Source organism: Megalopta genalis, chromosome 5 (genome assembly GCF_051020955.1).
Source record: "Megalopta genalis isolate 19385.01 chromosome 5, iyMegGena1_principal, whole genome shotgun sequence".
Lineage (NCBI taxonomy): Eukaryota > Metazoa > Arthropoda > Insecta > Hymenoptera > Halictidae > Megalopta > Megalopta genalis.
In genome coordinates, this window is record NC_135017.1 from 11444198 (window position 1) to 11468432 (window position 24235).

The 24235-nt window shown below is 43.4% G+C and overlaps 1 protein-coding gene across 14 annotated transcripts in view; it reads right to left on the reverse strand.

The window, feature by feature from the left end:
* dnc (phosphodiesterase dunce) overlaps positions 1-24235 on the reverse strand; it is a 540449-nt gene that overhangs the window by 89949 nt on the left and 426265 nt on the right. For 10 of the 14 annotated variants that reach the window (XM_076521357.1, XM_076521359.1, XM_076521356.1 and 7 more), the window contains 3 exons: positions 3463-3651; positions 1854-1886; positions 456-476 (listed from right to left, as the gene is read on the reverse strand). In XM_076521357.1, the coding sequence (XP_076377472.1) occupies positions 456-476; positions 1854-1886; positions 3463-3651 (243 nt within the window). Of the gene's footprint in view, positions 1-455; positions 477-1853; positions 1887-3462; positions 3652-8796; positions 9213-20075; positions 20576-24235 lie in introns of those variants that run through there. The other 4 variants (XM_076521360.1, XM_076521353.1, XM_076521352.1 and 1 more) reach the window with 4 other exon arrangements.

Below are 24235 nucleotides of genomic sequence, written 5' to 3' on the forward strand. Positions count from 1 at the left end.
GCGGGAAGGTGCAGGTCCCGGTTCCGTGCAGCCTAGCGCGCGCATAATCTCGTCACAACAGATGGAGCAAAGTGAATACACCTCTACGCGCGGTATCATCTATGTTTGCACTACTCGAGATAAAAATATTTGCACGCGGTACGCTTCCACTCGCGTGCACTCACGTTGCATCCGTTGCACCGCGAAAATATTTACCGGCGTCCTCGCTAATAGTGATCCGCGTCCAAAAACTGAACGCGGATACCGTGGATGTCCGGAGCGAGCGCTCGCATGCAAAAAATCCATGACCTCACCCTCTCTATTTCTCTCTCTCTCTCTCTCTCTATATATATATATATATATATTCTCTCTCTCTCTCTCTCTTTCTTGAGGCATTCGAACCGGTCGAGTGTACAGTTCGCGAACGCATAGCTACAGAGCAGCATTCCTAGAAATACGTGATAAATCAGACTTACCTATACTGATCGGTAAATATCCTGAAAATAACAATTCGTTTTTATTCGAAAACGATCCACTATGGTCGGCATGCAGTTAATAATAAGAAACATACGTAAATCTGGCGGTCTACGTACGAAACAAGAAACGAAACAAAAGAAAAACCAAAAAAGAAAAAAAAGAAAAAAGAAAAAGAAACGGGTCAAACGAAAGATCAAACAAAGGATCAGGGACGAAATTACAATCTATCAGTGTCGGTGTTGTTCCTCGTATGTCAGCGTTCTCTAGTCTCGGCCAGAGGGTGTCTCGCAAAAGAAGCCGGGCTCGGTTAATGAAAAGCTCGTTGTTCGCTGGTCTAATAATCACGAGTGGAAAAAGGAACGAGCGGATCTCGCCGCGGAGGCCGAGGGATTTACGCACGTGCGGTTGTTGTTCGATTACGTTTCCCGTTTTCCGCAGCAGTGTTTTCCGTAGCACGGGCGTATTTGTTGTTCCGCGGTGGATGAAATCGCGGTGCAAAGTGTTTCGGGAACAGCGCGTCTCCGCGTGCACGCGCCCGGTCCTGTGCGTGTGTGCCGAAGCGTACGCGTGTGCATGGCCGCGTTTGCGTGGGCCACGGACGCGTCCGCGTGGGCGGCGTGTGCGTGTGCCAATGGGCGACGGTGTATGGGTGCGCGCATACGCAGCGACGCGGTGGAATATCTGCGCTCAATCTTCGATCTGATCGGCCCAATTTCGCCACGTGCCTGCTCCCCGCCATTGTTCCCCGTAAAATCGCGCAACGACGCCGGACCCGCCGCAGCTGTTCCGCCCGGAAACTGTAATTGACTTGCTACCGCGCCTCTCCAATCAGCGCTTTCTCTCCCGCCGGGATTCCCTGCCCGATCTTTTAATTAAATTTCCCGCGCGCCGCGATTCTCACGGACCCGCTCGAAGTCGACAATGGCCAACGAACTGCTCTAACGGCCGCAAAAAAAGCGAGCGTTCTACGGCGCAGCGGCATGCTCGAATAGTCGTCGATCCGACGTATCGTTGCGTTTCGATCACGAACACGACGCTGGCGTCTCGACGCAGCAAGCCAAACGGACGTCGATCCGTCCCAAACGAGCGCAAACACAGCCTCGGTAAATCGGCAAGCGTTTTCGAGCTACTGGATTCTAATCGGAAAAGGAAAATAGTAGAAGCACGCTGCGCCGCCGATTCGAACACAGTAAAAACCGTGGAAACGGCGGCGAATCGATTCCGCTAGCGGCTAATTAATCGTGGCTACGGGTGTCGATCAGTCGATCACTAGCCGTGTCAGCGTGTGCGTGTGTGCGCGCGCGTGTGCGTGTGCGTATGCGTGTATGTGTGTGTATGTGTGTGCGTGAGGTGAGAAACGAGGTTTGATAAATAGATAAAATGGATCGAGTACATACGCTCGTTCAACAGGAAGCTCGGTCTCTTTGAACCTGCAACCCAAGGATCACATACATGATATTGTCACACCACCACACAACCGTCGGTCACGTCGTCGACGAACAAAAAGAAAAAACAAATGCGAGACGTCTCGTGCAGCGACGTGAAGATTAGTCGTGACAATTAATCGACGTGGGGGGGTTGGGGGAGGGAGCACACAACGATATTTATCGTTTCGCCGACACGTTCGAATAAACTTCTCGTGAAAATCATAGAGATGTGCGAGGAAACACAACGATACAGCGCCAATCAACGAAGCTACGATATTCCATCAAGCTACACATTTATAGAGACCGGAAATACTGTTTCTGTACAGTTGTGGACGTTAACATCGGCAGAAACGGTGCTCAGATTGTACAAATACGACGACGAGTTCGTCTGGTGCGATTTTTCCAATCCTGCGTGAACAATACCGGCGACAAGACAATATCTAATATTCAATCTATTCCAATCCCGTATATGTACAAATATTTACTAATGTTCAACTCGTGCGCGATTCGAATACAGCGGGAAAAGAAGAATTTCTCGAACCGTCAGTAGCATAGTCGGAGCAGGAATGAATTATGGTCAGAGTTGTTATCGACGGAACGGCGGATTTCTGTTTTACCACCGTTGGTTAAATCTCAAAATATCCCCAGATCTGTTTATCGACCGAGAACGCTGCCTTACCAACGTTAGGCAATTCCCTAGGGGGAATCGCTCGTCGGTAATGCAGGCGTGGCGCCGGTAAAGCGGCTCTCTACTGCGGATATTGCAGGGAACTGCGCAGTTGAGTCGCGTCGCGGTAATTGAAAGGCTTGTATCTAATTAGAGGCGACGATTACGAGAGTCGCTCTGCGCCGGGGCTGGGACGAGCGATGCGTCAAAATTGCGGTCTACCGTCCGCGCTTCCTGCAATAGTTGCCTTTAATTATTCATGAGCGCGACACACAGCACAGGCCGCGTTACGACACACCAATTATCATCGGCCTGTACAAACAGGTTCATCGTCGACAGCACCGCCGCAAGAGGAATCTGTAATTCACGCCTACGCGCCGCGTTGCAGCCTGTGCTCTCCTAATTGCGACCGTAGGGCCGGGACTCGAATAACGCGAAATCGTTCCGCACCGAAAGTAATTAATGCGGGCGTCGAATTAACTGGCGGTTCGCCCGCCGATATCGGGCGCATTATTTCGAGAACCGATCCGCGAATACGAGCGAAGGCGTTCTTTTCGCTCCGATATTGATCGACAACGCGTCTGACCATAACCGACCGCTTCTACTGAATGTTTACCGCGCGAAACAACTTGCACGCTAGTAAACTCGTTTCCCGTGCAAACACTCCCTCTCTGCACGGGCCGCGCGAAGCTGGACAAACAATGTACCGGTTAGACGACGACGACTACGACGTTCCGCTTTCACCGTGACGACTATTTACAGGCTAAACTCGCCGAGAGAAACGGTTGCCTTCCGTACGGAATGACTCCCGGTAAAGTAGAGAGAAAGACGTATAAAATAAGGGGGCCGACACGACAACGTTTGCTCCAAGGACGGATTGTGTTACGAGGAAAATTGCTCGCCGGCCCTCACCTTTCGCTGGCGATCGAACTGTTCCGTGACATCGATTTCGGCGACACATCGAAATCGCTGTCACTGCGGTAGAGGAAGCTCTCCCTACGCTGTGGCAGATTCTGGAGAATGAGGCCTGAACTCGGCGAGGCGCCACCTCCGCCTCCGGGGCCTCCGTCCAACGTTGAGGCGCCATTTTCCACGTCGAAACTGTAACAAACGAAATCGCTCGTTAATTATTGCTGCTGCGCGGGTCGATCGTCGATTTTTCAGAATTTTGTTTCTCGAGAACCGCGTCTTCGCGTTCTCGGACAATTTTTTTAATACGTTCCTGTGACACGTCGATGCGACGGGAAAAAAATTATTTCGACCAGGGAAACAGCCGCAGGCCGTAATACGAGGTTGTAAATAATCTGGCCGACGCGAGATAGTCAGACTTCTTCGTTACGCTAACGGCGGTGTCGTATTCCGTCGCTAAACAATTTCTGGCTCTCCCCACTGTCTGGCCCACGGTGTCCCATAAATATATCTAATTATACCGCGCGGCCAGAACGATGCATTCGCGAAAAAAGTCTCGTTCGCTTCGCGCTAATTGGAAGCGGAAACGAAGAGGCGCGATTCGCGCGAGGCGGAACGACTCGTTCTGGAAATTTTCATACCTAAACGGATCGTTGGAAATTGATCAATGTTTCACTGGATTTCGATAGTACTTCGAAGAGTGTGCAGAAAAATTTTCGGTCCGAAATATTCATTTTTTAATAAATTATGATTATTTCTTTGAGATGCTTCTTGTGACAGACAAATATTTCTTTTTTATAAATTTTTAATAACTAAATGGATCGACATTAATTTTTTAAAATTTCTCCTGGGTTTGAACAATGCTTCGAAGAGTGTGCACAAAAATTTTAAGCTTGATATAATCATTTTTCGATGAAATACAGCTGTTCGTCTCAAATCCTTCCGATAATAGGAAAGGCGCGTCTTCAGGAATTTTTAATAACTAAATGGATCGACGTTATTTTTTTTTAATTTCTCCTGGGTTTGAACAACGCTTCGAAGAGTGTGCACAAAAATTTTAAGCTTGATATAATCATTTTTCGATGAAATACAGCTGTTCGTCTCAGATCCCTCCGATGATAGGAAAGGCGCGTCTTTAGGAATTTTTAATAACTAAATGGATCGACGTTAATTTTTTAAAATTTCTCTTAGGCTTGGATAGTGCTTCGAAGAGTGTGCAAAAATATATTCAGCCCGAAAATTTGATTCATCTATAAAACATAGACCATTTCGGCGACACCACTGCGCTGATAGGCAATGTTGCGCATCGCGCGTCATGAATTGCCACGAGCGGAATCAATCGATGATTTTCGCGACACCCTGTGCAGAGATCTCGTTCGGATTAAACTGTCCGCCGTTCGCAGGAACGGCGATCATCGTCGCCGGGCGGGCGCGTTCGATGGAGATTTTTAAATAAATACGTGTCGGTCAAGCGGCGCCGATATTCCGCAGCCGGCGAAATGAAAATTAAAGGCGAAATCGTCGGTGTGACAGGTGAAGCGTCGCGGATTTTCCAGGCTCGCGAAAATTCGCCAAATATAAACGGTATCGGAAACGTGAATAATGAATGGGAAAACGGTCGTCGGTGTTCGGAGCCGGGCAAGTGGGCGCCGCGCAACGATTTCTACGAGCGATTTTAAAACTGGAACGGAAATTGGTGCGCAACAAAATTTGTTCGGGCATGTGTATCACCGTCGGGGGAATAATTAAAATTCGGCCCGGTACGCGACACTGACGGCTGACAATTTATTTACCGAAAACCGAATCGGAAAACGGTGACGCGGTTTTCGCTAATTGAACCCGCGATTACATCGAATCGCTCGAAATATAACGAGCGCCGGCCGTTAGCTGGAGTATTGATTATCCGGGCTCGATTAAAACCGTACTACAATTATTCCCGCAGACCGCGCGCGCGCGCGCGTTTTCTTGCGCATCGGTCACGTGACAAACGATCGCGTAATTTTCGGGGCTCTCGATCGATGCGCCCCGAGCGAAAAGAAGAAATAATTGGAGGCTCTACCCGGCCAGGATCGACCTACGACGGAGCCACGTGCCCGGACTAATTATCCGTGGAATAATAGCGACGATTTATTCGCTCGTTAAGCGGTCGCTTAATTACCCCGCCGGCTCGATTAACATTCTTTCGTGTTCCCGTGATCGTGAACGTTGACCAGAAAACACGTTTCGTCTTCCTGCTCGCGATAGTAATCGTTACAGGCCATTATGTAAGGCCGATTAATGGCCCCGGCCTTGCCATTCAATGACTAAATAGTTCGCCGCTGTGACAGTCCATAGGCCACGGATCCCAACAAACGTAGAATCGACCGACAGATACCTCGAAATGTTTCGCGATCTCGCAGCCGAACGCGATTTTCGAAATTATCCCGCGCCCGCTCGCGGCCGACCTGCTCCACTGAATAACATTTCGAAAGAACAATCGACAGCATTAAAGTGTATTTAATTGCAGTTAAAAGAGCCGCAATAGTTCGTTCTACGAGATTTATGCGACAGAATAATGTTCACAAGAGGTCCGGCCATGGTCGGCTGAATCTACTGATAACCATTCTGCAGGGATAATATGTTTCGTCGTTATTATATCGTTTAATTCAACAATCGAGAGAGTAACAACAATTTATTCGACGAGATTTATGCGACAAAATAAGGTTCGCAGATTGTCTGGCCATTGTTCGCTGAATCTACTGAACGGAATATATTGTCAAAGAATAATACGCATTGTTAGCACCAAACTATTGAATTATAATCGAGAGAGTAATAATTATTCCTTCTGCCAGATTTATGTTCAATGTATACGTCGGAGGTCTGACCATGGCCGATCGAATCTACTGAAGACAATTATAGCGGAATAATAGCGCGGCCATCGTGAAATGATTTAATTGTAATTGAGAGACGGATAATAATTCGTCCCGCGAGATTTACGTCGCGAAATAATGTTCGCGGCGCGTCCGGCGATGGCTGGCTGAATCTCCTGGTCGCTCGAACGCGAAGCCACCGGCAAATTGAAAATTGTCTCCGTTGTTCGTGCTCGACGATTTTTCCCGCGGCGTTTCGAAGACGGAGAAAATGATCGGAGCGCGTTATTAAACCACTCCGTCCGACCGTGGCGCACCGAATCTACTTCGAATAAGGGTCAAGCAGCGCCGAGCGTATTACCAAACAATTACAAATCCCTATCTGACCCTAATCAGCGTAATCCACTTAATTTCGAGAACACGCAGATTATTATTTTCCTAGAAGCAGCAAGTCGAGGGTCCGATTATGCTGTTTACACTCTAACGCGTATCTGCACCATCGACGGACTTAGCAACGATTTCGCGGACGCGCGTTTCCACGATTTATTATCTGAACGAGAATACGCTGCGAAACATGTTCCGAACACTTTCGCGGACGATACCGGGCACCGAGCGCGCGCGACCCTAACCGATCGATCCGGCAACTCGCAAGCATTACTTCGATGCGCCACGACGTTTTCTTCTCTCTGTTCCTCTTTTTTATTTTTCTTCTTTTTTCATTTTTACGTAACACAGCGTAACAGGCGCGGCGGCGAGCAAACGGAAGCGCCTTTTTAATCACTTCATTGTTATTGGTTTCTGGCCGACAAGACTAATATTGGCCGTTCGGGCACGGCCGTGTCAGATAAACGCGACGGTTCGCACCTTATCTTCCTCAACGGTTTGCGCTCCGAAATTAAACACACTTGTTGATCGCTCGCGAGCGAGCGCGCGCGCGCTCCTCTTCGTAGAGCCTAACTCCGAATCCTTGAAAAACAATGAATCCCATGATCGCAACCTTCGGACGATCACCTGTCAAACGAATATAAGGACGGGTCATATCCGACCCGGCCACCGGCCGGCTGCCGATTCGATCCGATCGTTCGCGATCCGCGAATGTGAACGACCGCGGCGAATCGGTAACCGTCGTACCCCCCCTCCCTGGGGATTCCACGGCGAACCGTAAATCTCTCCGCGCGATCGTGAATCCTGCCGTCGTGATTAGGGTAATTGCGCTCCAGCTGCCGGCGCGGCTCCTTCTCCGTCGCGTCTACGTGCCTCGCCGTCGTTCCTCCTCGGCTCTCCGCGTCGCCGGCTAATTAAAAGGAATCATCGGTCTAGCCATTGTGTCGAGCTCAATTTCCTAATGGATTCATTCTTTCTCTCGAGCGCGGCAACGCGGTAAAGAGGTCCGTTCGAAACGGCGACGTTCAGGCGCACGCGAAGCGAGAAAGTCTAACCGGTCGGGGAAACGCGACGCGAACCGAATTTGCATCAATTCCCAGCCGTACGTTTGATCCGAGAGATTCTGCATCGCTCGAGGGGCTATTCGATACGGCCGGCGTTCGGTGCATCGATCGAAGCATCCGGAGCCGGTAAACGCTCGACTCTGTCCGCGTTTCAAACGTCCCACCGAGCAGCATCTTCTCCGCCTGCTCGCAGAACGTGCAAATTTATCCAGCAATATTTCGATGTTGACTCCCCGCTTGCGGAGAGTATTTCTCGAACGCGCGTTTCCTCATATTTCTGAGCTGCAATTCGGTCACGATGGCAGATACATTTTTATAAATTTTCCTCGAGGTTGAGAAACACTGTTATGTATGCCTACTATATTGAAATTGAGTGTTTTATTATATTTTCCCGGTACGATTTATATTTGACAGTCAAGGGAATTTTATACTATGTTCGTCGAAGTTGAGAGACACTGCTATGTATCCCTATTATATTCTATTGAGGATTTTATTAATACTAAATTATTATATTCCTAACGTACAATTTATATATATGACAGTTAAACAAATTTTATAATGTTCGTCGAGGTTGAGAGACACTGCTACGTAACCCCACTACATTCAATCGAGGATTTTATTAATTCTAAATTGTTATATTTCTAGCATACAATTCATTTAAGACAGTCGAGAAAATTTTGTGCAGTGTTCGTTGAGGTTGAGAGTCACTGCCATGTACCCCCACTATATTCTATTAAGCACTTTATTACAGTTCTAACGTACAATTCATTTATGGCAGTCAGAAAAATTGTTTGCACTGTTCGTCGAGGTTGAGAGACACTGCTACCTATCCCCACTGCAGTCCTCATAACCGAATGGTGGGGAGAAAGTTCCTTCGACGCTGTGCAAGCCGTATAACCCTTTCAACGTACATTTACGTCCAAAATAATAACCAATAAATAAATGAGAAAACAATTGATTAAATTATAATGAACAATATACAGCAGTACAGCTAAATTCCAGAAAAAAATTGGACACCTTTCCGGAGCCCGGAAACTTACGGAACGGCCACGTAGACTAGCTTTGGGTGCGGCTTGGTCCTTGACAGCGTCGACACGCAGCCGCTGTGCCTTCTGAGCGAAGTCAACGGAAGTGTCACTCTCATCGTGCCCGAATCCCGGCGCGCCAATCGCGAGGAGACCTCGTGCGGCACGAGAATAGCGTAGTCGTTCATGTTTGCTTCAGAACATCTTTCTCGCGCACAGACAATCCTTCGCTGTTAATATTTCGGAGCGACGCACCCTTTCACATTTCACGCCAGCCCTTCGCGAGAGACCGCCCTTCCCAACCGAGTGAGATTTTTATAGGAAAATTCGTGCTCTCGAAAGTTTCGTGCCCTTTTACGTTGCCAACGGAGAATCGCCAGTTTTCGGCGGCCACTGGATACAGGTCACTACCACCTGCCCTTTCGACGACGCTAATTTCGAAATCAGTTAAGTACGAAATCTTTTCTCTGCGATCATTTTCGTACGGGATTGCGAAATATATATTTATTTAATTTCGATTTTTTACGAATGAGTTCAAACGTTTTTATTTCGCATAAAAATCCGCAGCCTGGTATTAGGTGTACTGCAGGCAGAGTTGAGTTAATTCCATTACATTGTGATTCAATTACATTGCCTTGTAATTCGTTCAATTGTTGATCATTCTAATCGCGAATGTAATACAAGTAAAATGCAATTGTAATACAATTCAATCGAAATACAATGCAATTGTGTGTGTGTATGTGTGTGTGAAATCCAATATAATTGAAATACAATGTAATTGAGACACAAAGCAATTGTATGTGTGAAATCCAATATAATTGAAATACAATGCAATTGAAATCCAATATAATTGAAATACAATGCAATTGAAATCCAATATAATTGAAATTCAATATAATTGAAATACAATACAATTGAAATCCAATATAATTGAAATATTATACAATGCAATTGAAATCCAATATAATTGAAATACAATACAATTGAAATCCAATATAATTGAAATATTATACAATGCAATTGAAATACAATGCAACTGTGAAATCCAATATAATTGAAATACAATGCAATTGAAATCCAATATAATTGAAATATAATGCAATTGAAATCCAATATAATTGAATTAAAATGCAATTGAAATCCAATATAATTGAAATACAATGCAACTGTGTGAAATCCAATATAATTGAAATACAATGCAATTGAAATCCAATATAATTGAAATATAATGCAATTGAAATCCAATATAATTGAAATACAATAAAATTGCAATACAACGTAATTGAAATACAGTGCCATTGGTAATGCGATGCAATTAAAATGCAATATAATTGAAACACAGTACAACTGAGACACAATGTACTGAAATATCCTAGATAACAATGCCCAGCGAGCAATAAGAGAAGGCCGGTGATTGGTCGAGGCTCGCGGCAGCCATAAAACGGGAAATTTTAATGGCGAATTCATGGCAGAGCGTTACGCCATAAAAATTGTTTATCGATCCTCGTAAACGTTGCACCGCGATAACGTTATCAATGGCACGCGTTATCTCTCGCGAACTTATTCCGCCTCGGCGACCGCCACACTTTTCAAAGCAACGCGAAGGAGGTTCTGTTAGCGCGGCAGTTTCGCGGCGACGAAAATAAAAAAAAAAGAAAAGAAAAAGAAAATTGTTCGAGAGGATGATAATGAATAATGAAGCCGGGCGGGAGGACGGTCGGCAGAAATGTTCCCCAATTTTAAATTCAAATGCCGGCCGGCGATATTTGCCCGCGAACAAATCGGCCCGACAACAAGTTGCCGGGTTTCGTCCATCGCCTTGAACTTCGCTCGAAGAACAATTTCAAGCGGCGCGCGATCCTTGAACAGTTCCAAGCGTTGACTTCACTTCGTCGGTAATTACCGTGCATCGAAAATATTTAACTCAACATTTACCTCGGATTTTGTTTGACTACCTCGGTTTTCGCTCAAGACTCTCCGTCAACTTTGCGACTTTTTCTTGTCGGGGATTTGTATCCACGTTTTTTTTTACAATGTTCCATCGATGAGCGTTAATTTTTATAAGACGAAACACAGTAAATTCTCCCTAATTGACGCTCAGCTTGGAAACGTAAATGGACTATTTGGGAAGATGAGATGCGATTATTTTTCAGTCTCGCGGCTCGTTTTTATAGTTACTGATTATCGGCAACTATAAAAAAAATCGTGGAGCAACTTTTGAGACGCCGTTGGAAAGGGGAGGTTTCATATCTCAAATCTGCGTTAGATTCGTTGAGGTAAAAAATGTTTCAATGATTTGACAGATTTTTGAAGTTGTATCATTTTTAAGGGGAGAAGTTTCTTTAGATATTGACTAGGAATGAGGCAGTAAAAAATAATGAACATATAAGAAAATATGAAAATAAACTAGGAAAGATGAAACTAGAGGCTTCGATCTTCAAAATGAGTCGAAGATCATCGATCTACGATATTTTTTAACGAATTGACAACAGTTTGAATATCGTCGAGTTTTTCGATATTCTGACGAGAAGAGGGAATTTTTGGGACGAACTTGTTCCACGTTTTTGTTCCATAAAGCAGCGAAAAAAAATAGTGAAGCAAGTTTAGAGAAGTCGTTGGAAAGAGGAGACTTCGTGCTTCGAATATATATTAGATTCATCGAGGTGGATAATTTGTCAACGATTTGAGGAATTTTTGAATTTATATCGCATTTAAGGAAATATGTATCTTCGGTTTTCAATCCAGTAAACGATGAAAATAGAATCATGGAAAGAAATGAGGTACGATAAAGCTGTTACCGATTGTCAACAATTGTAAAAACAAGCCGCAAGGTTCGAATAATCGTATCTCCTCTTCTCGAACTATTCATTCCTGTTTACAAGCTGATGAACAATTGGAGAGTATTTATCGTAATCAGAAATAAACTTGTTTCAATGGGACGGTTGCGTGTTTCTGTCCGTTTCTATCAATATCTAAGGCTTCACTTGACAGAACAACTTCAAATTTTATTTAATATCTTCAGCACACTTATCGCAAGACAGCGGAATGATGCGGAATAATGCAAAATAAAAATTGTCGAAGATAATGATAAGAAACGTAAGCTAGGTGATAAAGCGTATTTACATTTTTACAAAAATGCCACTCACCGGCCACTCATTCTAACATTTTTCATTTAAAAATCCTCCACTTTACAAATGTTCCATTTCATTTTTTCAAACTTGATATCAGTTGCAACAAAATGTGACGCAAATCGAACGTCTCCCAACGACCCAAACCCTATGTCTCGTTTTCATACTTGTTGACGATCGGTAACTATAAAAAACGAGGCAGGAATAATCGTATCTCCTCTCCCTAAATTGTCCATTTTTGTGCGCAATCTGAGCGTCAATTAGGGAGTATTTAATGTATGCCGTTTTTAATTCCAAGACCGATACTTTGTCCGATATAAATTGTTGCTGTGTTTTAGAACAATTTTTTCATCGAAAATGAATTATACACAGAAAAAGTAGAGATTACAGGCTTTAAAATGAGTTTAGTTTCGTTGTTCTATGATTTTTATTCACGAAGTTACAGTGTTTTGAATATCGTCAATGTTTCGAAGGTATTAGAAATTTCGTGTAAAGTCTGGAACGAGGATTCCCGTCGACTGGGTCACAAATAAATTTTTCAAAAGAAATCGACGTACGGCTTCTAAAAGAAGACACTTCGGGCTTTAAAATGAGCATAGTTTCATCGTCATATGATTTTTTTGCCCAAAGTTATAGCTGCTTGAATATCAAGAATTTTTTCGAAAATTTGAAACTTCGACAAAAGTAGTAGACAATTTATTTTTATATTTACCGATTGTTAACGACTATAAAAGTGAACCGCAAAGCTTCGAATTGCCTTCGAATCGTGGCAAAAAATTAGAAATAAAAAGTGAAGTGATCAAAATCCCGAGGCCTGTAAAAATCGCGACTTAGTATTACTTAGTACTCTCAGATTTGCCGCTTTCGATTCCGACGTCCGAACATTTCCGGGAGAAATTCACCGTCCGCCTCGAGCTGAATTTTGATTCTTTTCGAGTCAGGAAATTTGTGGGCCCTGTTAAAGCGTCCCTTGTATGGTGCGCGAAATCCCATTAAAAAAAGCTCTGGCGGATTCCCGGCAAAAAAATCGCGAAGTTGGAGCAGATTGCCCGGACTGGCACGGTACCTTGAACGAAACGATTCACGCGTTTTCGTTGCACGCGGCCCGGAGACGGAAAATACAGCGAGAGCCAGCACGCGTGGAAAACGGTTATCCTCGCCGGCGCGCGGGTCTTTTTCATCGGGGCCGCTGCTTTCAGGAAAAATGCCGGGATCTCTCCATTTTGCTTCCCGGATCAATAAGCAAGCCAGATTACTTTACAATTGCCTTGCTTTAGCAGCCAGCGTGGCCGTAAGAAGCGGCTGCGTTCGTTTTTTTTCGTCCTTCGATCGACTGTCGATAAACTCGATCCTGGAAAATTGATCGCGTCTCCGGGACCGCGGGAGGCGGGCGGGGAGGACGGTGTTGATGACAAATTACATTTTTCCCCTGTTCATCGATCATGCTTCCGGTTTATGAGGAAGCGCTGTCGCGACTCGCGATCTTCCGCGCGAATCTCGAGCCCGATGAATTGTAATCAGGCTAATGACGTTACGCTGTTATGGCCGGGCACCGACTGTCGCCAATGAAAAAGATGGAACGATTTATGGGGAAATTTGCCCCGGCCATTTTCTTTGGGAAAATGTGACAAACGAGCGACAAAGTGTTTTCAAATGAAAATCGTTTCGTTTCGAAGGCGAGCGATGCAAATTTGAAAACAGAATCGTTCTAATGATTTGACAATTTAGAATAAACAATTTGACAATTTTTAAAAATTTGACAATTTTATAATAAAATCGTGAGGAAGGATTTTTCCATAAAATCGCAAGGAGGCATATTTTTCCAATAAATCGTGAGGAAATTTTTTGAAGGAAATTACGAGACGAATTTTTCAAATAAATTGTAGGGAGAATTTTACAGATAAAAGTGTTTCTAAATAAGATCGTTTTGAAAATAAATCGTGGGGAATATTTTTGAATAAAATTACGAGACGAATTTATCAAATAAATGATAAGGAAAATTTGACAATTAAGGCGTTTCTAAATAAGATAAAAAAAAGTTCTAAATAAGATAAAAATGTTCACAGAGAATCGTTCTAAGAAGAAACGACAAATTCTTCACGAAAATCGTAGCGAAAATTGTCGAAATAAATCGCGGGCAACGTTCCGAAGTGAATCGTAATTTTCCACGGCGTCTAGCAATCAAAAACACCGCGGCCTGGAAACGCGCGGTACGGCCGCAGTGCTCGCGCGAGTTTGTTATCCTGTTTCCAACTGTGTTCCTTCCGCGCGAATTTTTCCCAAGAAACCGGCAGCCGGAATTTCCGTGTCGGAAAGTTTTAATGAAATTATAAACCAATCGCGGAGCCCGTTATTTCATCGGCCGGCGTCTCTGATTAATTCGGAGCTCGGCGGTGGCCTGAAATATGCGTGGGCATCCTCCGAAAATTTAATTAGCATTATTGCGATTAAAGCCGGGCTCGGAGCCGAGCCGAGCACCTGAGATATAAAACTGCAATCTCCGATCTTTGTGCTCGAAATTGTGCGTCGCGGACGGATTTAATATTTCGATAACTTTCTTCGTCCGCGAGGAAACGGTGCAACAGCAGATTTGCATAACAACAATTTCCACGAAGCGAAGAACGCGCGCGCGCGCGCTCGTTCGTTCGCGGTTGCTAAATTAGAGCGGGCGAAGTGTTTATTGTTGCGCAATCGCGTTCTCGTTGCTTTCTCGGCAATAACGCGGGGCCAGGTGTGTACGCTCGCCGTCAGAGATTCTTTTTCGATAGAACTACCGAAACGGTGGAACATTATTGCGAAGAGACCAGACACGAGAACGGAATTATCCTTGATAAAGGCCGCGACGGATAACCGGCAATCATTCGGCAATCCGGCGTCCGATAATACCGGTGGGACTCCGATAATAATTCACGGACTCCTCGTTACATAATTGCACGACAAGAATGCAGATTTCTCGGAGGAGGCATCTTCGGGCGAGACGGTTGCCTAATGCAGGCCAGGTGTACAAAACTGAGCCGCCGTTCCGAAACATCGCCGCCCACGTCCGACGACGTAGTAGTCTGACGAAACGGAGGAGTCTGCTTAACATAATTACATCATTTATATCTGATCGATCTGTCGGGTGGCCGTGAATCGATCGGAAACCACGAATCCGCGAAACGACAGTTCCATTAAAAAAAAACGTCGCTTCGCTCGTTTCACGGTCATAAAAATTGTTCCCCCGAACCACGGACAGAGATATTTGACGACCGTAAATTGTTAAGCGTTACTTTTGCGAGACTCGAAGCGATTTCGCGAATTCGCCGGTAAGCAGAGTGTCATGAATAATGGAACAGCCGAGGAAAAGCATTCAATAAACCAAGATGCACTTAACTTTAACGAGAAACAAGCGCGGCGACGTGCAAGAAACGGAATTGATACAGTCATCTCGGACGACGCGCAATTATTGACACGGCCAATAAAATAAAATTACGATGCGAGAATTGGTCTAACCTTTGGTTCGACTAATCGAGACGTGTGCGAGAGAAAGAGATGTGTGAGGAAGCGAAACGAAGTCGAGCTAACAAACGTGTTCGTTTCTTTGGCTTAATACGGCGAGGAAATTAGGTGCAAAAAGCTTTGGCGACCTGATCGGACGAATTCAATGGAAGGAGGAAAAATTGCAAAGAGCAAGAAAGGACGCTGAGCTAATTGTAGTCTTCGTTGGCCTAATAAGACGAGGAAATTAGGTGCAGAAAGCTTTGGCGACCTGATCGGACGAATTCAATGGAAGAAGGAAAAATTGCAAAGAGCAAGAAAAGACGCTGAGCTAATTCTAGTCTTCGTTGGCCTAATAAGACGAGGAAATTAGGCGCAAAAAGCTTTGGCAACAAAGAAGAAGAAGAAAGAACGCTTTCAATCTTCCTTAGCCTAACCAAACCAGTAAATTAGGTGCAAAAAACTTGGAACGTATCGGACGGAAGAAAGAAAAATTGCGAGAAAAGAAAGAAAATTCAGCGAACCGTAATCTCGCTTATACTAACAGCTGGAGGAAATTAGGTAAAAAGAGGGGGGGAAGGGCGAAATGAATGATCCCATTGGAACCCTAAGGTCCCGATGTGACTACGGCTCGCGTAAAAGGAGGATGACCAAGGGAGGAATAAAATAAGAAGGCAGCATTAATTGGAGTGCAAAGGAGGAGGGTCCAGCGAGAGGATCAGCTGTCGTCAAGGCCGAGTTCCAGCTGGAACACGTGTAGTTATTTTTAATGGCTAATTATCTCTCCGAGGAATCCCCTAAAGGAGGATCAGGAAAGAAACCCACGTCTCCGGCGAAAATCGCCGACAGGTTGCGGAAGGGGGAGGCGGGGGGCGGGACGGAAGCGTATTTCCATGGAAATGGAAAAAGTTTCAGGTGGCCGGGACTTCGGCGCGGTTAAAGAGCATCTGCGCGGGTGGAAAACCGGTCGAGTAAATTTGGAACAGCGTCATGGGGGACCGTGAAAGATTAACAGCTCGACCCCTTGACGGACAAATGGCGGCGCGCCGACATACGGGCCGCGTTGCAGTAAAATTAGAAGCAGTGTTCCGGTCCGCCTGGCTCGAGACTTTAATGGACGAAAACGAGGACCGCCTTGTTCAACAACGATGAATTACCGCGAAACCAGCCGGGACAATGGATTTCCCTGTTTCTCACCTCGTGATCATTGGTTCTTCTTCGCTTTGTATGGATTTCGAGACGCTGACCGTACAATTTTCAGAGAAAAAGCTCGTGTTCTATGTTTATCGAGTTTTCATCAAGCTTGCGCAATATTTTGATTTTTGCTGCAGATAATTTTTGTTGCGTTCTTAAGATATATAATAAATGTAATTAATTAAATATAAATATAATTAACATGCTCGCAAAATTTTAAGTGGACAAGCCTGTTATTTTTGCTCTAATCAATTGTTGTAAGAATAACTAATTTGTTAAGACCACGTAAAATTTCTATTGTCGCTATTAATATTTCTTTTTTGTTTTTATCATAGACTGAAGGTTATGCTCACGAAATATTAAATAAACAAGTCTGTTAGTTTTTGCAATTTAAATAGCATTTTCGCAAGGAAAGAAGCATAATATCATTTTCCACATTTTCGAGGCCAGATAAAATGTTTATTATCGCTGGCAATAATTTTATTCTCATCAGGGATTGGCGAATAAATCTACGAAATTTGAAACTCACGCAATTGTTAGTTTTCTGCAAAAACAGCTTCGCAAGCGAGGCAACACCATAAAAACAAATGTTGCAGAATTGGATAAAAGTGGGAATAAATTCTCCGATTTGCGCGCGAGCACCGACCGGTCTTCGTGAAGCAATTTCCCCGGTCGAATTTTTCGCAGATGCAATTAATATTTTCGGAGATTGTTCGCGTCTCTTTGTTGAAGGGAACTCAGCGATTTTATTTCAATTTTAATGCAACGATATTGAATGACTCACGATCGACTGGACACGTCACCGAGCGTTTACCGGAATCGCATGGTCGAACAACAATTTCAATACGACGTTCTGACGCGAACATTAATGCCTAATTAACTTGTCAATTAACCGATATTATTCACGTTTCTTAATCGAACATGTACCGTAGATTGGTATGCAAATAAAATGACTCATTTGTCCAACTATTTCAGGCAGGTGTAACGTGACCGTTCGTAAGCCGATATTCTGAATATCTATTTAATAATTAATTGTTCAACAACAAATAATTGCATGTTCCGCGAATATCAGTGTTTACGGAGAATATATTGCAACCAAACAAATTAAACAGACATCGAGGATTAAAAAGCCTAGTGTAACCATTCCTGAGCTTCTTCTCTGAATAATTGTGTAATCATTAATCGTTCAATAACAATTAATTGCATGTTCTGGAAATATCAAAGACTGCAGGGAATATTTTGCAACAACGTAATTTGAACAGGCATCGAGGATTAAAAAGCCTAATGTAACTATTCGCGAGCTTCTTCTCTGAATAATTGTCTAATCATTAATCGTTCAATAACAATTAATTGCGTGTTCTGCAAATATCAAAGTTTACAGGGAATATTTTGCAACGATGCAAATTAAATAGTTACAGTAATGTCTCTCTAATTGACGCCCAGATTGACCGCAAGAATGGACAATTTGGGAAGAGGAGATACAATTATTCGAGCCTTGCGGTTTATTTTTATAGTTCTAAATTGTCAACAATTATAAAAATGAGCTGCAAGGCTCGAATAATCGTATCGTCTCTTCCCAAATTATCTATTTTAGTGGACAATCTGAGCGTCAGTAAGGGAGACATTACTGTATCGAGTATTTACTTTGAATTGACAAGTTTAACGTAACAATTCATAGCCTAGTCTTCTGAATAATTATTTAATAATTGATGATTTAATAATAACTAATTCATAGCCTAGTCTTCTGAATAATTATTTAATAATTGATGATTTAATGATAAATATATATAATTCATAGCCTAGTCTTCTGAATAATTATTTAATAATTGATGATTTAATAATAACTAATTCATAGCCTAGTCTTCTGAATAATTATTTAATAATTGATGATTTAATGATAAATAATTGCACCGTAAAAGTTTACAGAATATTTTGCAACAATGTGAATCCTATCTCACTAATCTCGCTAATAAATAAAAATTACTAACTGAGAGAGATATCGTTATTACATTTGTTACTATTTTTGGGATCGAAGGCGCGTCTCAGGTAAAATCGAGCGCGGCAATGGGGGAGAAAAAAAAAGAAACAAAGGATATGTATCAAAGAGAAACGTGGCTGTAGCTGCTAGATAAATCGAACAGATGTCCCCGTGTCGATTCTCTCGAAAATATTTCCCTCGTTTCCGTGGAGCCGGATTCCCCTGTGCGACGGGCGAAAATTGTTTTTCTGTCGGCGGGCACCGAAATAATGGCAGTGACAAGTTGTTTCGCGTGTGTCGACGCGTCTTCCGATCGGGATATTCTGACAGAAACATGATCGATAATTGTGCCGCTGATACGTCCTAGCACGATACACGTCGATCAAACGGCAATGTTTGCATAGATACGGGAATCTACGGGAGCCGCTATCGACACGCGTCAAATTGCGATAATAAGAACATCTTTTGTACGCCGAAATTGCCGTGGAACTCATTACTCCCCCCTCCCCCCCTACCCTTCATTCCAGAAAATCAGTACGACGCTTACGACTCGCCTAACAATAGCAACAGTCCAAATTTCTCGTTCGTGAAACTTATTTGGCGAATCGTAATTTTCAATAATAATTTCTCCTTCTATCATCGAGACGAGAATTTAGCGAACAGAAACGTGAAATTAATTAGTCGACGTCGTTTAACACTTTGTGTTAATACGACGAGTCAGTGACGAAGATTTGTTTATGTATCATTTATTATATCGTAAGCGTTATTCATTTCTTGTGAATCGAATTTAAATTCTATTTCCTCGTTATAGTAAATGCAAAAGTAATTTCGATTTTCTAAATAGGCTGTTTTGAATAATACTGAAATTACTTTCGGAATAAAGTAATTATGCGACAGAAGAGACAAAAATTGTCTGATTTTATCAAGTAAATTATTGAGATAAAAGAAGAGCTAATCGACGCGGCTGCGAAAGAAATCGTAGCGCGACGAGTTCGAGCGTACAATTAATAATTACACCGCAGCTGATTTTTCTATCCTCCTTCCAGAATTTTTTTCCCCAGCTTCTGACTATCTTTTCTCCAAATTCCAACGCTAACTGATTTCGCGACGAAAAATTTACAGAATTTATTCCGAGCGAGTCATCAAGCTACCGTAGAACCGTCACAGAAGAACTCGTTCGTATTTTTTAATGATTCAATTTTAATTTCCACAGGTCCGGAGTTGTTCTAGGAAATTCTTTAAATAACAAGAGACGCCGCAGACGACTTCCGGCGAGCGTAAAAACACGGAGGCACTCGGCTCGGCATCGGGGCACCCAATATCCGCGGGTCAATGTTGACGGAGCCAGCCAATCGGCAGCTGCCTCCGCAAAAACCGCGGGCGAAATTTTAATCAAAGTCGGACCGAGGACAAATCGCCGCGCCCGTGGCAAGTCTAATCAAACTCTGAGCCCAAGTAAACAGAGAGAGACACCGGCCGATACCGTCGAAAGGGCACAAGCAGTGGCTCTTAATTACCCACGAAACTCGCGGAATCAAAGCCTCGGGAACGAACCGCGTCCTGGCGAACCGGGTCGTCCTGGAGGACGCTTCCCGAAAACCAAGGCACCCGGAAGTCCTTGCCGGACACCCGGAAGTCCTTGCTGGACGCCGCGAACGAACCGAGATCACCGGACACTCACTGAAAGTTAGCCCCGGAGGCTCACTGATCGGATCACTTGCATCGAGTCCCAGGCGTCCTGGGAGCGAGATAGCGGACAGGGCGAGGTAGAGGACTATCAGGAGGATCCTGCAGGTTGGTCCTGGCGGGTCCTTTCCGCGGGGATTTTGTGGGAAACGGTGGTTAACGTTTCTTGGGAATAGCACACCGAAGGACGCTCCGGCACGATGCCCGTCGCGATACTAAGCGCGCGATGGTAAACACCGGTCGTCCGAGCTCGTCCTGCCGAGAGTCCTGTGCCAAGGACACCGGCACACCGATGCCAACCCGAGCGGAGAACGATCCTCGTCGGTCGCGTGCCGGCTTACAACTGGCGCCGACTCTGCCCGAGGCTGTTGCTTATACATACCACCGTCGGCCACAGGTGTGCGTACCTGCGTGATACGACACGTTGCGGTGTGGTATCGTGATTTTTCCTCGCTTCGCGTCAGATTCGACAGCCGTCGATTCGAATTCGACAGCCTTTAATCGCCGCAAGGCGGTGGCCGGGCCGATTTTGACTCGGAGTGTTCGCATCGACGAAATACAATAATTCTTCCCGAATTTGTGCTCATATTGCGCGCTAAAATGGACAGTCGACGACTGGAAGCTATAAAGATGAGTCGGGAGGCTCGATTAATCGCATCACTTCTTCCGAAATTGTCTGTTTTTGTTCAGAAACCGAAGGACAATTGCAGAGAAATTTTAGATAAAAGGTGGCCGAATTTGACTCGACGATAACTTCGCGAAGAATCATCGTAGGATGATGGACGTTCTTGTGAATTAAAGCTTGAAATCTCTGCTATAAGACGATGTCCTTGAATTTTGAGTTCGATGGGCCCTCAACGCTGTAACCCTTAAAATGCGAGGTCATGTTCGTCATAACGAAAATCGCCATATTTGTCATATTGAAAATTGCCAACTTCAACCAAATGCACGGACTTGACAAAATTTTTCTCGGCAATGCCGTTTATGCCTGAACAAAGAACCAAGCTTCCTCTTCAATTGAGAAAAAAATAAACTCGACTGCGATTTTTTCTCGCGAAGTTACAGCACTCCAAAGTGACCCTTGCCGATTGTCGACGATAATGATCCGCCATCCGAGAGTTACTTTTACAGCCGTTAAAAATTGTTGCACCGTATTTCAAAATAATATTAACGTTGTCAAATTTATTTTGCATTTAAAAAACTGTTGAAAGTGTAACTGCTGCGCAAGTCTGATGGCCGAGGACGATTACAGGGGCGCGATTGAAGTGGCGGGTTTTCGGTCGTTCGACGAAACCGTGCGCCACTTTAGGCTGACTTTGGGATTTTTTCGCGGTGCTGCTAGGTCAATTTTTGGCGCAGAGGTTTCGCATGCAGTTTAGGGCGTCGTTCAACGATGCCCAGGAATTTTTAGACCGCGGCACGATCAAAATTGAGCTCATTACAAGCGATTTAGTGAATTGATAATGGTAAGAGGAAGTATCCAAATAGCTGCTGTGGTATCTCAAGGTCTTGCTGACCGATTCACTTCAAACTTCGTGCACGTTTGCAGTTTATCTTTCAATATACCTAGTACTAATATCATAAAACAACATTAAAATTTACAGAAATGACGGCGTTTAGAAAATATCAATTTCTGGATCTATTTTTACAGAAAGCATTGCCAGATTTAAATAGAAAATTATTCCGGAATTACTGTGATATTTTCTAATATTTTATTCGAATAAAGCGTATCGAAGGTGTTCACAAAGTTTCGAGTGAATCGGTGAAGCAGATTTCAAGTGCCATGACCGCGAAGCTGATTCATCGTATCAATGAAAATTAGAAAGCGACCAGATGGCTGCAATGATATCAAAAGATCTACTCGACCGATTAACTTCGAACTTCGTGTGTGCCTTCGGTACACCAATCATTGAACTGCGAGTTTTATACATTTATGAGAAAAACGTGTAGATCGAATTCAAAGCGTTGAAAACATTTAAAGAATTCGGAGTTACTGTTGTATTCGGATTAACTCGCGTCGAAATCATTAAAAAGTATACCCGAGTACAGCAATATAGCCATAATAAATATTTTCCTCGGGTCACCGACCTTTGGCAAGTACATTTAGTTCACAGATGAACCTTCACATGAATCAATTTAGCGAATAAAATATTATTCGAACAACTTTTCGAATGAATTTATCGAATATAATTTTATTCGAATGAATTCATCGAATAGAGTATTATTCCGACGAATTTATCGAATAGAATTGTATTCGAGCAAATTCATCGAATACGAGTTTATTCGAACGAATTCATCGAATACAATTTTATACGAACGAATTTCTCGAATACAATTTTATTCGAACGAATTCATCGAATACAATCTCATTCGAACGAATTTATCGAATACAATTTTATTCGACCGAATGTTTTGAATACAATTTTATTCGAACGAATTCATTGAATACAATTTTGTTCGAACGAATTCATCGAATACAATTTCATTCGAACGAATTCATCGAATACAATTTCATCCGAACAACTTTTCGAATAAAATTGAATTCCGCGAATCACTCGAGCAACGTTTCGAATAAATTCGTCGGATAAGATGTCATTCATCGTTCAAGCAACATGCGCCGAACTCTGTATAATTATTCGCGGACATTCTAAAGTCTTTGGTCAGCGGTACTATTTTTACCGGGCAGTCGTTTCATCAGCGAAACAGAGATTTACGTTTAAGAACGGTGAAGCAACTTCTCAGCGTCGTAAAGCGGGGACGGGGGAAGGGTGTTGGTGTAGCACAGAAACTGAAAACTGCTGCCTATTACGCAGAGACACAGAGGGGAGATATTTTTATGGTGGAAGTTTTCCTAACGAGACCATTCGTTACTCTCTTCATGACGAAGGGACAATACAGTGGAAAGCACCGCTGGAACTACGGCCGCGTTCTCCATCCAGGAGTTGTTACATCCGACCGGGAAGTAAGCTGGAACCGGAATTGATGATTTTTTTTCCCCTGCACGAGTTTCAACAAGTTTTCGACGGCAGGTGTTGAGAAATCCACGGACGCCGCGGCGCTGTCCGCGCGAAAATTCGCGGAACAATGAATGCGCTGACGTCAACGGCTTTTCCGCGGGGAGGAGAGGAACGTGCAATTTACGTCCCACACACGTCGGTACAGTTGACACAAATTGACTGCAGCCATAAACTAATGGAGATTGTTGCAATTCCGGTTAATTGGCAGCTATTGCTGTCTACGTGTGACTCCGGATTATTAATGCGGGCTAGTGACACTGTTTTCGCTGTCAAAATATCCGCGAATTTCATGAATCGATTCGAAATTAAAAATTACGATACTTTTTATTCCCGAAGAAGTCCATTTATGCGAATGTTGAACGTTTACGAAACGTTGCATAAGCAACGGATCCATTCGCGTCAGGTGCAATCCACAGTTGGACATTATTTGGATTGTTTCGAATAAATGTTTACCTGAGATCATTATCCGAATGAAATCGTCTTAGTCGAATATTTTATTCGAATTTTATTCGTCAGAAATTATTCGATCTATTTATTCGAATATAATTCATTGAATGATTCTTCATTCGAATAATTCGAATAATTCTATATTTAATCTTTTATTCGAATAATTCGAATAATTCTTTATTATAACCTTTTATTCGAATAATTCGAATAATTCTTTATCGTAACCTTTTATTCGAATAATTCGAAAAATTCTTTATTCGAATAATTCTTTATTATAATCTGTTATTCGAATAATTCAAGAAAGTAATATGGTAGGAGTAAATTAATGAACTATGAAAAAACATTATTTTCATTCAAATCAATTATTTTCCGCATGAATTCCTGTGCGAATAAATTCTTGTTCGATTATATTTCACCGTGAAGTTGGAACCTTTTGTTTGAACTGGAACGTTTATAAAAACGTCAGATCGATTTCCGTTCTGATATAATTAATTACGACTATCGACGGTGCGATTATTATCGACAGA